The sequence below is a fragment of the Anoplopoma fimbria genome, chromosome 16 (assembly GCF_027596085.1).
Source record: "Anoplopoma fimbria isolate UVic2021 breed Golden Eagle Sablefish chromosome 16, Afim_UVic_2022, whole genome shotgun sequence".
NCBI classification, from domain to species: domain Eukaryota; kingdom Metazoa; phylum Chordata; class Actinopteri; order Perciformes; family Anoplopomatidae; genus Anoplopoma; species Anoplopoma fimbria.
Genome location: NC_072464.1, coordinates 7,975,347 through 7,991,384, shown reverse-complemented (window position 1 = coordinate 7,991,384; position 16,038 = coordinate 7,975,347). Strand labels below are relative to the sequence as shown.

The 16,038-nt window shown below is 40.5% G+C and overlaps 1 protein-coding gene across 5 annotated transcripts in view; it reads left to right on the top strand.

Moving 5' to 3' along the window:
- Positions 1 to 16,038, top strand: part of tns1b (tensin 1b) — a 163,835-nt gene that overhangs the window by 121,234 nt on the left and 26,563 nt on the right. For all 5 annotated transcript variants that reach the window (XM_054614701.1, XM_054614700.1, XM_054614703.1 and 2 more), the window contains 3 exons: positions 751 to 880; positions 1,193 to 1,258; positions 1,709 to 1,825. In XM_054614701.1, coding sequence (XP_054470676.1) covers positions 751 to 880; positions 1,193 to 1,258; positions 1,709 to 1,825 — 313 coding nt within the window. The remainder of the gene's footprint in view (positions 1 to 750; positions 881 to 1,192; positions 1,259 to 1,708; positions 1,826 to 16,038) is intronic.

Below are 16,038 nucleotides of genomic sequence, written 5' to 3'. Positions count from 1 at the left end.
ACCGTATATGTTTTGGTCTAATATGGCCCCACAAGTGGAAAATAGGTTTGTTTAACGCAAGTCAGTGCCACTTTTCTCAAAATCATATTCCAATATAGTTTCAGCTGCTGCAGATTTCCTGCAATTGCCATTCCTTCTTATATTATATTATTGTAAATTCTATGTAATTATTTCAGCTTTTTTCAATTCTTTACAGCCGCAGTTTGTGAGCTACAAGTTGTTTGGGTTAAGGGATATTCCTCCAGTACCTGTAAATGTGAGGTCCTTGTAAAAAAACAGGTCCAGGCTGCCCATCAGGAAACAGCAGGAGGGAGAAACAAGATTTTCCTGTGTGTGGTTTTAGTGTTGCCCTTAAAGCTTGTGGAGAGGCCATACATTATGAGGTATATAAATAAATATAAAGTCTTAAATGCTTTCTCTAGCTCTGAGCCAGTGTGGAGAGCACTGAATCAAGCTGACATGTCTCTGGCTCATGTTTCACAAAGATCATTTCATATTGTGTTCAGCTCAGCGTTTGAGCTCTTAGAAGTGATTTGATTTTGCAGTTTTATTTTTTTTTGTCTTATCAGATTTGACACCTGGAATGGTTATTTATGTGATAGTCAGTGTACCTGTGGAGCTAAAATGGAATCTTTTCAACCATATCCAACTCTAATAAACTGGTCCGTTGAGTTCTGGTGGGGCTGCTTGGTGCATTGCTGCTGCTGTACAGTGTTGTTTAAAGTTCCTCTGATGGTTTTCACCCTCCAGCTCAAGTGCTACCACAAACGCTACCGTAGCCCATGCCGAGACGTGATATTCCGGGTGCAGTTTCACACCTGCGCTGTTCATGACCTGGGGATTGTGTTTGGGAAAGACGAGCTTGATGAGACATTCAAAGGTAAGACATTTGGCATAAAGCCCTCCTTTGTTATCTCCGCCAGGAGATAATGAGATGGGCCATGCGATTGTGTGTGAGCGCATCTGTCCATGGCTAATCTGACATTCTTCTGCTACAAAATGAATTATATTTTGTGTGCTCATTTATGGCTGCATGCTGTAGGACCCCTCATGTTATTGCCTTTTTTGAGATTGCCATTGATTGATCGATGATTTTACACTACTAACACTTGCAATCAATGGATGTATTGCCTTTTTATAAATTTTGCTGTAACTTAAGATTCATGTTCCCTTTTTTATTCCATGTGTGCAGATGATAGGTTTCCAGAATATGGAAAAGTGGAGTTTATTTTCTCATTTGGACCAGAGAAAATACATGGTAAGAATAAAAAAAAATCTGTTTTGTTGGTATACTGGATCATTTTCCGCACATTGAACTTAACCTTAATACTTATGGTTAGGGCATTTTGCCTTCAATTGGCAGTATATAGTTGAGATGCAGACAGGTAATGTGGGGGAGATGACATGCAACAATAAGACCCCGGCTCCGTTTGAACCGGGGACGTTAAAGTTGGTAGTAAGCATCTTATCCAGTAATCTTACATGATGCCCTTCACATTCATCTTTTTAATTTTTCTTTTGGAAGCAAAAACTCCCTCTCACCCACATCTGTTATAAACCAAATAAGGAACGACATGAAAAGGAAATAATTGTATCAAAGTTAAATTCAAATTTATTAAAGAAGAAATCTATTGACTCTTTTTTCCTCTCTCTCATGATTTAAAGACATTCACGTGTTCTGCTCTGTCTCTTTTTACTTCGGGTCAAGGTGTGGATCAACTTGAAAACGGGCCGAGCGTCTCGGTTGACTACAACACACAAGACCCCCTGATCCGCTGGGACTCCTACGAAAACTTCAATCAGAATTGTGAGGACACCACAGACGGTAAGTGCAGATTTAAACTCTACAGATTCTGTCCCTTATACTTCACCGGGTAAAGCTTGGCACGGACATCACTTGTTATTTATGTAGGCGATGGAGGGGGTAGTGACTTTTTCACCTCGTTCCACACAGCGCAATTCAAATTGAATACATATATATAGTGTCTGTCACCACCCCCTCGTAAGTTGTAAAGTTAACAAGGTGTTAATGTTTACAGCCACTTTAGGTTAACATGCTATAATTTCCCCACAGCTTGTATTTCTAACTTATTTAAGTAAGTAAATTATCACATTATGGAACTGCATGTTACCCATTACCACTGGATTACTTGAACAGTTTTGTAATTTTTTGTCAATTCTCCGCAAACAGAGTTAATTGCCAATAACATGCTGCTCAAGCGTTCTTCATTAGCTTGTCTGTATCAGTGAGTATATTGCGTCTTGAAGTGTATTTCTATCAAATTCTTGCTGAAAGGTCACTTTACATCAATGTTATGTAAACTGTACATGTGACTGTGGAAATGCACTTTAATGTGGTTGAGAAGATGCTGGGATTCTATTTTAGTTTTACACACACACACACACACACACACACACACACACACACACACACACACACACACGTAAAAGGCATGTTACCACGCTGATCTCTTTAACAAGGCTGCTTTTGTTTTCCTGCGTGGCCCACAGGAAAGACTCCGCCTGCGTCCTAATGCAGTTTAAAGACTTTCTCACACTCACATCTTTTTAAAACTCCCACGTGACGGGGTCAAACTGAAGTCAAGTTCAAGTTCAAGCCAGAGTCAGAATGTTTTCTGATACACAACATTCGGTCACAGCTGTCTCCCTTTATTCCCACATTACAAGCATCATATCATCATACGAGGAAAACTATATAACAGTCAAAATGATTTAAAAAGTCTGCTTATTTATTGTGTTTTGTCACAAATATCAACCCATATCAGCAATATAAGGTCTTCGAATGAAATGTTAAATCATGTTTTGAAAGGGAGGAGAGACTTTGGTATCGCTGAATTCATTTGCGGTGAAATTATGACCGCAGAGTAGCCAAAGGGCCTGTGGGACGTGAGCTGGGTGCGAGACATTCCTGGGTTCAGCCACAGGCATGGACAGGGCCTTCCTGTCGACGGAGCGGTGGTCAATCTGTGACCAAAGTGCTACTTTCTCCGCCACCCAAAAAAGGAAACAATGCCACGCCCTTAGCGATAGCAGCAAAGGCTGTTGTTTGGCCTTCCAAAGTACTGCGATTGTTGGGATGTTCAGTTTGTTTTTTAAGCACTGCAATAACTTTCCTCTTGATCTTCATTGTTAATTATGTTATGTCTTGGTTATGTATTACATAACCATTTAAGGGGGAGTATTGTGATCTTGATTATGTGATACAAATAGATATGCATGTTCAAGTGTAAATGCATCGTCTGCATTGATTTTGCTGCTCATGCAGAGGTAGAGTTCTTTTCCTGTTCTTGCAATATAGATCATTTTTCATGAAGTGAAAAAGGGCCAGTGTATTCAAGTTAAAGGACAATTCAATTTTTTTAAAATGACAATGCTTTTCTAGAAGAGGGATTTTAGCGGGATGTTTGATGTCCTTGATTCCCCCCCCCAAGTGTTTTGGTTGGTCTTCCAGATAGCCAAAGGTTAAAGGTTACTTGGCTACCTTCTATCACGGCCCATAAAGTGTCTCGGCAGCAGCTTGAAATAGGGCTTTCTAAAATAGAATAGGTGTAAGTCTCCTCTCATTCTGTTTCAGTGGAGGTGTGTGTGTGTGTGTGTGTGTGTGTGTGTGTGTGTGTGTGTGTGTGTGTGTGTGTGTGTGTGTGTGTGTGTGTGTGTGTGTGTGTGTGTGTGTGTGTGTGTGTTTACGCGTATCTTAGTACGCCTATCACATGATGGTGACACTGTGGTCAAAGCTTAATTTGACTTTGATGGCATCACAAACAAATATATAAACATAATTATAGCTTTAGACATGAGCAGAAACACATGATAAACATAAGCAAGTGCACTTACTTACATAACACATACATAATCACAAGCTCTTATTTAGTTGCTTGAGACTTGGAGTTGTCCATGAATATTAAAATGTGTCCGGTAAGTAGCCTATAGGCCTGACTTTTTCCAGTCAGCACCTATACACTCTGCATTGTAAATGGGCTTAGCTCGGGTTAAAATGGTTCCCTATCACGGAAACAAGAGAGAAAGGGTTTCCAGGAAACTGGAGTGTTTCCACTGTCATTTGGCTTCACACTTGTTAGTGCTGAAAAAGCACTTAGTGGCTTTTATAGGCGAAAGTGAAAAGAGGAGAGGATGTTTATCTTTACAAGTGATAGTTGGGAACAAAAAGTATTGTTGTTTTGGGGTTTGCAGTTTGTCAGGGTTGCAGTTTCTTTTCTGAGTAAGTCGTTAGGCAACTTCATTTTTTCTTCTTTGGTTATCTAGGCATTGCATGAAGCTTGAAATTATAGGACCAATGTTTTGTTGGGATCAACATTGGGTAAGTGATGTGTGGTTGCTGGTTTCCAAAGATTGATGTCCACTTGCATTGTGTTTATTCTGTAACAAACAGCCACAGTTGGTGTGGGTGACTTTCAGCACAGGGATTTTTGTCAAGCCAACACCTTGCACAAGCACAACAAGGAAATCAAAATCAACAAAAACAGAAAACATCACACTGAATGAAAGGTTCATCACTGAGAGTTGTCAGACAAGTAATCAAACAAGGATGCACTTTGGCCCAATGATCTGTTGCTGCTTGGCGGAAAAAACCTTGGTACCATTTGTTACCCTTTGTCTTTTATCATCACATTTTATTTATATTATATAATTGGAATCAACAATTTAAAGCCTTTCTGCCATGGCCCATGACTCTGTCTAAGGATGCAGTCTGACTGAAAATATCTCTGCATAACAAAAAACTCTAGGGGCTAGGTTGTTTGGTTCTTATAGGTACCTGTGACAAGATTACATTTTGAAGGTACATCAGATGGAAAAATAACTCAAAATGGTTTATAATTCTAAGAAATAACATCCCACAACTCAACAGCAACAATCCTCTGATTTCCTCTGACTACAACTCCAAAGTAAATAATAGATTTACGTCATTCACTTTTGAAAGTAATACACCAGGAAATGTGGCCTTTTTTTTGTCCAACGCAGTACTTTGCCAGATGATGTTTGACCATGGACGTCGAGCCGTCTTCAACTTTGCAGGATGACCCCGCATTTGGTTTTTGGTGGAGCTCTCTGCATTGGCAGTGATGATCCGAGGCTGTGTGTTTTTATGCCTCCGTGCCAGTGCCAGCCTTGGCTGTAGGCATTTCGTTTTTTGGGTTGTCCATTCGTACCATTCTTGCGAATGCGATGTTTTAGGAACGCCTGGAGAGAATTTCTTCTTCAAATTTTAAATAAACCTTCACTTGGACTCAAGGATGAACTCATTACAATTTGGTGGTCAAAGGTCAAAATGTCAAACACAAATGCCTAATAGGATAAAGTGATGACATTTTGGACAGACATGGAATTAAACTGCAACTTGACTGGTTGACTGTTTGGTTTTAAATGCTATTGTCGAACCTGCAGCCTATCTGAGGACATGGCATGACAAAAGTGGATGGAATATAGTGTGACGGGTATCAGCGGCTTCATTTGTGCTTCACAATCACAGCTGTTTGGCTACCAGCTGACTAGTAACATCCAACCATCCTTAAGGGGGTTTTGAAAGGTTGGGAGGTTAGATTTCTTTTTAAAGCTGATGGTTTTCATAGTTTTGTCCTAGGATATTGATAGTCATTTGGGGAATAACAATCCCTCGTGTTTTTGTTTACCATCCAGTCCCAGTGATAGCCTCAGCTGGCCAACCCACTGCATTTCTGGAATATTGGGATGACGAGGAGAGAGAAAAACAAGCTGGGATGCATATATATATAAAACAAAAGGGGTGGGGGGGTTCACAAGATGGAGAGATGAAAATACGAGAAAGATCATTTTGCAATATGTTTTCCAATATTTAATTACAAAAGAGAGTAATTTACTGGGCAGGGACAGTTTTAGTGATGATGATTTTTCAGCAATAATTTGGAGTTGTTCAGTTCTATCAAGAAACTTTTGCGATATAAATTCATATTATTTACACAATGATATTAGCACTAAACTTAGTTGTGTTTTATACAGAACCTATTCATTAGGATGAGGGTTTGGCTGAGGAAAAAACACACAATAAAAATAGCACTTCTGCAGTCAGTGTTTTAACATTTCTGAACCTCATTTCTCTTGTTCTGAATAGAGTTTCATTATTTGGTCAAACCTCTGGCTGTGTTCCACCAAAAGAAATCTTAAAATCCCATTTAATACTACTTTACCTCTGTCTTCAAGTTCTAAGTGGGTCCTCTCTCTCCCCAGAATCTGTCTTTCTCCTCTGAGGAGTCGGAGGAGTTAAAGGCAGACTGTGAAGCTCTTTTGTGCACACATCAACAGGAGGAGGAGTAACAGAGAATGTCAGTGTGGGTTTGTGCATGCTGCCGCTCAGCACAGACAGACAGTTTCCAAGGGGTTATATGGTCAATTTGTTTCCAGCATTTTGTCGATGTCCCTTCAGCATGAGGCAGCTGACGCCATTTCTCAAGCTGTGATAGCTCTTGAAGAGTTCAGAACCTGTGTCCAGTGTGTTCTTTGCTCCTTATAACGCCGGAAAGAAAAGTTGTCACAAATCCAGCAGCTGACGTCTTTCCCAACATGTGAGTAGGATTCTCAGTACTTTAGTGTGAGTAGTTATTTGCAGCAAACCAGAAACCTGGTTTTCTCTTTATTTGGAAACATAATTACTTATTGACATCCGGTTGTCTATTATCCAAACACTTGGTCACATTGTGTTTTATATTATTATATTTTTAATGTTTCAACCATGCTCACACCAACAGGAACTGAAGTGTAATCCTTCTCGATTAATTTTTACTATACTGCTTTCATTGGCTTAAAGGATGATTCAGATTTATCAAAACTTGGTTCTATTTTTGTTGTTTTGGCCATCATTGCTATCAATCATTGCTTTCATGAAAAAAAACGGCATTCTACTTACCAAGAAAATTGCTGAGATCCTGGAATGTGGTGACAAAAAACAAGAAACACAAGCTTACAGATGATCGTACAGGTGTTAAGCAAACCCAAAGGTTAGCCAAACTTATTTGAAAGAAATGCAACAAATGCAAACTGTAAAGTTATCACACAAACATTCAGTTTGCAGACTGACTTCCTGGTTCAACTGGGGTCAACTTTTTTGTAGCAATGTAGTAGTGTTCCCATATCTCAGTAAATAATGGGTAAAACTACCAAAAGTAAAACCTAAGATTAGTCAGCATTATCATCAGGCAATAACCTCTGCTTCTGAAAGGGTGAATCCAATGCTGAAGTTCCTTAAACTTGCATTCTTTTGTATGGCCATCAGGGGGTGACTCCTCTGGTTATGAAAAGAAGACCGATTGTATAGAAGTCTAAAAGGAAATGACCATACTTCTCACTTGATTTATACCCTTAGTAAACATTGTGAACGTGAGTTTGTGGCCTCAAAAAATTGATGATAAATCGGCTTTAGGATGTGGCTAACTTGTGATGATAGGTCACTACGATGCCGTTGTCCAGCCTGGGAGTTGTCCATGTTTGGTCTTAGAAAATTAATTCTATCACAGTGTGTTCTCGGTTCATGAAAGCAAATTTTAACATTAAGTTACATTTTTAAAAACAGTATATGATTATCATTAACTTTACATAAAATAATTTGATCTCTGTGAAATAAAGTTTTCATTCAGGGCAGTTTGTAGACACAATGTTTCAAGTAAAGTCCCTTTATAATCTAATTTTCTGATAAGTTACTGTTTATCCAGGGTCCAATAAGCATTTTCTTGTGTCCAGAAAAGGCAGCCCAGGTATGTGTGTGTGTGTGTGTGTGTGTGTGTGTGTGTGTGTGTGTGTGTGTGTGTGTGTGTGTGTGTGTGTGTGTGTGTGTGTGTGTGTGTGTGTGTGTCTTTGTGTTGTTGGTCACTTCCTCACCAAGAGGTTAAGGCTTTTTCTTTGATCCTATAAACATTAGTCAGAGGGAGATGTCTGTTTTCTGTCCCAACAGCCTTAACTTATCCTGCAGAAGGGATGAGTTGGCCATGCCTGACCCGTTGGGCACAGACTATTTGTTGTTGCATTCCTGTAGCAAGAGAGAGGGGCTCAAATGAGTCAAGTCAAATTTAAGTCTGTATTTTTGTTGCCTGCTGAGCTACAGACAGGGGTGGGGTTGGGGGGGGAGTTACATAATCTCTGGGGAGATAGAAGTTGTTGCAACAGAATGATATCATCGCGAAGGATGTTTTCGCCTAATGGATGACTGAGATTCAAATGGTCCGTTGGCCCAAGAGTAGTTCAAGAGCCAGGTGAGCGTTAAATGACCACAGACAGCAGTGAAATATAGCCATTACTTATTCTAATGAATGCACTGTTGACTATATACTGTTGCCAATAATGAATATTTTCTGGTCATTACGTATTTGACTTCATCAAGTTCTTTAGCTGCTCTCAACTTGGAATAATTATCTATATATTAATCTGAAATTCATCAACCCAAACGTTGCCATGGCCCTTGTGTCTTGTTTTATCTTTGTATAATGGTGTTTTGATGAAAATAATAATCTGACACGTAAATTCATCTGGTAGGATTTTTTTATTTATTAACCCTAACGAGGAAGGAGGTCAGGTTTAGCTGCAGAGGGGCATACTTGATCTGGAATCAGCATCTTGCTACTGGGATTGAGTGAATCCATTCTGCAGATGTTGTAACTGTTCCAGATGAGTTGTGTCATGATTAAATGAAAATGAGATCAACTTGTTCAAGTCTGTGAAAAATTTATTTGAGTGTGATCATTAGGCTCTGGACAGCAGCTGTCCACCTCTCGTGATAACTATTTGCCTCACATTTGTCACTCATCCCCATCTAAGAATGTGATCCCATTGGAACATAGGCAATGTCATTGGCCGTAGCGTTCTTCTCCAGGAAGATGCAGAGGTGAAACGTCTGGTCCTTTGTGTTGGCAACAGGCTTCCATGCTATCAATCCCTCAGTCTAGTCCGAGGCTTTGTACGGATTAGGCTGCTTTGACTCCAAATCTTGCACAACTCTGATTGCGTAACAGCCAAGACAGAAAGATAAAGGCCTTCTAGGAAAGACTGCATTGGACACAAAGAGAGAACAAGTGCCTTGTGTTATGGAGTGTCCCCGTATAGACCCTTGCTGCGGGGGATAGAGGAACAGGGGTTTCTGCTAGGCGACAGCCACTGGCTCTGTTTACTTCTCAGACGGTTTTGATATACAAAAAGATGGTAAACTGATTTTTTTGTACTATCTTTGCAGACTATGGCTAGTCGTGGGTGGGAGGGTTATCTCTCTCCATAATGTGAGGGAGTAAATGAGTGGTCTGTTACCTCCTCAAGGATACAGCTTTCAACCAGCTGGCCAGACATTCTCTCTCCCTCTTTCTTTCTCTCCAGCCATCTTTACACAGTTGATCTGGCTATTGTACCATAGCAGAGCCATAATTCATCATCACTTTCCACAAGTGCTTCTCCCAAGATCTTTTATCCCGTATTGAGGACTTTGCACTGTTGTAGGAGTTCAACGGTTAACTAGTGCTCGTGGATGATATGCTATTTAACTATGACATTTATAAGTCTGGTTAATTCAACATTATTCACTTTCCAAGCCTAACTTTTCGAGCTTAACTGCTGTTTTGCGGTCACCTCAAGTAGACAGCAGTTAACTGACACTGTTTCCAGCGGACAGTCAAAACACCTTTTCCAGAGCTTGCTAATTGTGCTTGCTCGATGTAAGATCCCTTTGCTTTGGCACCTTAATCTGTTTGTCCCTCTTTATGTGTTTGTGCTAAGAGGACAATAGGAATCAAGTAAAAGCAAGGATGGTAAAACACGTAGAGAGACAAAGACCAAAATTTGCACTTTCTTTATCAGGCACCACTGTCAAGTTACAGGTCTGTTTTTGCCACGGGGCATCCTTCTGCATGGGTCACTCAGTGTACTGAATAGACCCCTCCTGAGCCAAGTGGTGGATGGACACGGGAGATGAACTTTACAAGCAAAGAAGGACTGAATTTTCAGCATGAACTCAAAACGCTTTCATTTTGGCTCCATTGGGAACACTGGCCTCGCCTCCCTCGTTATTATCTTTTTAAAGAAAGCTCTATTCATGCACCGGCCTTCACTGGTCTTTGTGATCACACGTTTTTCTTCACTTCAGAAAAATCATTGCTTTGAAAATCAGTGTTACACTAGCCATTATACTGCTAGGAACATCACAGAACACATACTGGTCAAGTCCATTTTTTTTTTATTGTCTACCTCTATCAGTTGGTTGAGGATTCATTCAGCCGTTGATAGTGGTACCTCATGTGGTCCTAACAACACAAAGCCAGGAAGGGAGAGAGCCAGTAAGGGGTCATGACCGTGTCACTGCGCTACTGACTCCTGTTGGTTGTTCTCGGCACCTGCATGGATTGGGATGGGTTGTGAGGAGATAGCGATAATGTCTGCGAGTGTAACGCCTTCTAGTCATCTCTTCCGTCCTTGCAGTTTGCAGGTTCAAAGAAGTGGCCGATGGCACATTGTGCAGTCCAACACAGGGATAGAGACGACAGTGACATGAATTTCAGTAAAAGAAAGCTGGCTAATCCAGATTGGGGAATAAATGAGAGGAAATGCTTGAAAAAAAGAGGATTGGGGCTGTCCTTGCTTCTCCTTCCTTGTGAGCTGAAGTCATAAAAAACATCTCTTTTTCAAACTCTTGTCAAGTCTGTCAAGAAATACATGTTGGGAAATCGTGGACCAATTTGTTATTCGTGGTTCTTAGATTTGAACAGCTTTATACAATCTGCTCGCTCTTGTTCTGTGGGATACTGGAAAATTATACATAGGAATAATGACTAAGTAGTTTTCCCCTGGAAGTAGCAAAAGATTCCTCACAGTTCAACGCAGGTTAAAGAATAATTTTGTTACAGCTCTAATACCAGAAAGTATCTGGTCAGGAGCAAGACCAATTTGTATCTGAAGCCTTTACCATAATGATGATAAGTACAAGAGCTTACAAGAGTTGTTTTGAGGAGGGTCTGCATGAGCTATCAGGGCTTCGGGCAGGATGAATTGGCTCTATCTTTGTAGTCTCTCTCCAGATAGAAAGAGTTAGCCCATCAAAGCCTCTCCTACCCTCTGGAGCGAGAAAGCTACAGCCACCTCTCCTCATTTGGCCCTACAGATTTTCCCTACGCAGTCCTGCTGCTAACGACTGCTGAAGACTTTTCCTGAGACACAACCTCATCCAGAATGAAACATAATGCCCTGCATTGATGATCTGTCTGGCTGATACATAACACATGGTGTCTGCGTGCGTGTGTGTGTGTGTGTGTGTGTGTGTGTGTGTGTGTGTGTGTGTGTGTGTGTGTGTGTGTGTGTGTGTGTGTGTGTGTGTGTGTGTGTGTGTGTGTGTGTGTGTGTTTGTGTGTATGTCTTGATTATGTTTATGCATAAAATGAGCACCTAGTGTGTCTGTGTTAGTTATGTCTATGCATGTGTTATTGTTTCCAGTGGTATTTGTGCTAAATACAGTCTATAGTTTTTTCATTTATTTACAGAACAATGCAAGACAATACGATCCAATACGATAAAATACATACAGTGGGGGAAATAATTATTTGATCCCTTGCCAATTTTGTAAGTTTGCCCACTGACAAAGAAATGAACGATCTATAATTGTTATGGTAGGTTTATTTTAACATTGAGAGACAGAATATCAAAAAACAAATCCAGAAAATTACATCATATAAAAGTTATAAATTGATTTGCATTTGATCGAGTGAAATAAGTATTTGATCCCCGAACAAAACATGACTCAGTACTTGGTGGAGAACCGTTGTTGGCAAGCACAGAGGTCAGACGCTTCTTGTAGTTGGTCACCAGGTTTGCGCACATCTCAGGAGGGATTTTGGTCCACTCCTCTTTGCAGACCAAATCCTGAAGGTTTCGAGGCTGTCGCTTGGCAACTCTAAGCTTCAGCTCCCTCCACAGATTTTCTATGGGATTAAGGTCCGGAGACTGGCTAGGCCACTCCATGACCTTAATGTGCTTCTTCTTGAGCCACTTCTTTGTTGCCTTGGCCGTATGTTTTGGGTCATTGTCGTGCTGGAAGACCCATCAACGACCCATTTTCAGTGTCCTGGCTGAGGGAAGGAGGTTGTCGCCCAAGATTTCACAGTACATGGCCCCGTCCATCCTCCCCTCGATGTGGTGAAGTCGTCCTGTCCCCTTAGCAGAGAAACACCCCCAAAGCATGTTTCCACCTCCATGCTTGACGGTGGGGATGGTGTTCTTGGGGTTATAATCAGCATTTCTCTTCCTCCAAACACGGCGAGTTGAGTTGATGCCAAATAGCTCGAATTTGGTCTCATCTGACCACATTACCTTCTCCCAAGCCTTCTCTGAATCATTCAGGTGTTCATTGGCAACTTCAGATGGGCCTGTACATGTGCCTTCTTGAGCAGGGGGACCTTGCAGGCGCTGCAGGATTTTAATCCATTACGGCGTAGTGTCTTACCAATGGTTTTCTTGGTGACTGTGGTCCCAGCTGTCTTGAGATCATTAACAAGTTCCTCCCGTGTAGTTCTGGGCTGATCCCTAACCTTTCTCATGATCATCGATACCCCACGAGGCGAGATCTTGCGTGGAGCCCCAGACCGAGGGCGATTGATGGTCATTTTGTGTTTCTTCCATTTCCGAATAATCGCACCAACAGTTGTCTCCTTCTCACCAAGCTGCTTTCCGATGGTCTTGTAGCCCATTCCAGCCTTGTGCAGGTCTACAATATTTTCCCTGATGTCCTTAGACAGCTTTTTGGTCTTGCCCATGGTGGAGAAGTTGGAATCTGATTGATTGATTCTGTGGACAGGTGTCTTTTATACAGGTAATGAATTGAGACAGATGTCTTTCATACAGGTAACAGGTTGAGATTCAGAGTACTTTCTTAAAGTGAGAGGACTAATCTAACCGGTATGTGGGAGCCAGAATTCTTGCTGGTTGGTAGGGGCTCAAATACTTATTTCACTCAATCAAATGCAAATCAATTTATAACTTTTATATAATGTGATTTTCTGGATTATTTTTTTTATATTTTGTCTCTCACTGTTAAAATAAACCTACCATAACAATTATAGATCGTTCATTTCTTTGTCAGTGGGCAAACTTACAAAATTGGCAAGGGATCAAATAATTATTTCCCCCACTGTATGTATTTTATCGTATTGGATCGTATTGTCTTGCATTGTTCTGTAAATAAATGAAAAAACTATAGACTGTATTTAGCACAAATACCACAAGGGAAGGGATCAAATAATTATTTCCCCCACTGTAGATACATTAAAAAAGTAGCAGATTTTGTAAAAACAAAGAGTATGTAACGGCAGTGCAAGAGATGAGGTAGTATGATTACTCGTGTATGCAGGTTTGGTTTGCTTTAAGCCATCTCTTTACTTTTTGTTAAAGGTTGGGTAATTAAATAATCAAATGCCGAGGCTTCGGTACACTTGAATATGTGATTTATTATTTGAAAAATTGTCTTTGTGTTCAACTTGAAAGCATATTTGTCAAACACAAATAAGAGCTGACCTATAGCCATACCATAGTGTTGGCCAGTTTGAAGGTGAACACAACATTCATATCAATATCAATCACTACAGTCCACCTTTTCCAATCCACCCTCCATTACCTTGGCCATTGTTTTTCTAATCCTAGAAAGCTTGCACTCCCACACATTGATTCAAAGTATTCTTTGATGTATATTTAATGAGCTGCAGGGCAAGTGTTCATTAGAATGTATCCCTGTACTTACATTTGACTAAGCACTTTAGAGCTAATAACTAAACTGTATTTAAATGTACTCTATATTCTGGACTCTCCACTAATGTGCTAAGAATACCCATCCAAATACAAATTGGAAGTTCTTGCATTGTCATCATTAGCATTTAGCATCATTTGACAGTTATTTTGTATTGCAGATAGATTGTGATCCAATTGAATTAAATACTGTGGATTAATTATTTTCAATGGCAGGCAAAACGTTTCTTTATTTGATAAGGTCTCTGTTGACTCTTTAATTCATTAGTCTTCTCTGATCTTCACCTGTCAAATTAATCCAGCCCAGAAGATCTAATAGCCTCTTGTGTAGATCATTTACAAGGCCACAGTTTTACTTTAATAGCTGTCCTTGAGCCCTCTCACACAGTACAGGCATGCTTTGTTGCTAAATCAATAATTCACCCATTAACTTTGACCAAATATGGCACCAGGCTAAACTTACATACTGTTAGACTATCATGTCCAGCTTCTGAAGCTTTTAATTCTCATGGGCTTCTTGAATGTACTCTCAGAGCTTTATTCTTGTCGTGCTAATAGTACTTGCAGCATTTGAGGCCTGAGGGGACGTTCCAAGAAAATGTTTCATCATTGCTTTTCATTATTGTCACACTTGTGGCCAGCAGACCTCAACTGTTTTGGAATGCCCACACACGTTCTCTCTCTCACACACACATACACAAGTACAGAGTGTTTGTCCATGTAAGTTAAAGGGGAAACATGCTATTTCCGCTGTAGAGGGGATCTACTGCCACAGGGGTCAGAGCTCAGAATTTAAAGATCAAGAGGTCACACAGTTGCACCATCTGGCCCACAGAACCTCAAAATATCTGGCACCATATTTACACCTTCAACTTTTTGTATTTTGCAGAGTTCAGTTTTGATCTAGGATGTTGTGTTTGTGCAATATTTTTTGTTTTCTTATATGCGTGAGAACATTATAAATGCCTGAATTTTACGATCATGATGTGCTCGATTTCATTTAAGTTGCTGCTGTTTTTTTTAATATTTAGTGATAAACCGAAGCGTTTTTAATGCAGAGTATGTAGCCACGCAACCAATCGGTCATTCCAGACTGGTCAGACATGGTTCACTCTCCCCTGCTGTTGTATATTAAGTCAGGGTGATGGGGTCGGGATCGCAGACATTCTCCTCTAACTAATATGCTTGGGATCACAGAGCAAGTATTTCCCTCCTGGGGAGTACTTTAAAACACACACCAATGTGGACACACACAGTGTAAGATATCGCACATTCATATGCCCTTATCACGGGAAGGAACAGGCAAAGGCTATATGTAGAGGCTTACGTGTGCTCATTTCAACCAAATGAAAACAGCAGCAGACATAGCACCGCGCACAGAAGCAGTCTCAACATAAATAGTCTGCTTGGCGTAAAAAGTGACATATTAGATTTCCTGTAGTACAAATGGGGATTCTGTGGATCGCTTATCGGTCACGTCGTCTCCTAAGTGAAGACAGAAGGAAAAACTAAATTGGTCTTTCATATGATGTGTGAGTGGGACCATAAGATTAGAGCTGGCATCATCGCTGTCATTGCCGTCATCATCATCCGTGAAAGAATAGAGTGAGGGGCCAAGGGAAGGATGTGGAGGTAGAGAGAAAGAGCTTAAAGCGAGAAAATAAGATGGTGTGACAATCTGTGAGTCAAATGAGGGAAAAGAGTATCGCAGTAATCCAGAATCATAAAACTTCCATTGAATTCCTCCTCTTTGTTGAGGCCAAAGTCACATGTTTATTGTTATCAGCCACAATGTCCAAATTGGAATTGTTCTGTATAGTGAAGTGACTGTCCTACATGCTAATATGTACAGATGGCTTGGTGATATGAATTGGACCGCAGACTGAAGGGCTTTCAAACTGTGGGATTTTTTTTTTGTGTTTTGTGTGTATGTCTGGTTTGTTACAGTGAGTTGCATTTTAAACCATCAAAGGGAACAACTGCGTAGAATCATCTACATCTGACTTTGCCATTTTTAAGATTAACCAATAAAACAGTGAGACCCCTCTTATATTCCATATTGGATCAGCAGCCACTCAATGTATTCATCTTTCTATTTTTTACCCTCGAAGCTTTGCTGTTTTCTCCATCTGCCTGAAGCAGGGTGGAGTTTTTATCCCTGCTTCCTAGCTTGGAGAGAGCTCATTAAATGACTGTTGTTGGACGAGGTAACTCTTTCCATTACATGAGCGTTTTCAACACCAGTGGGCCAAAGGAGGGGCATCT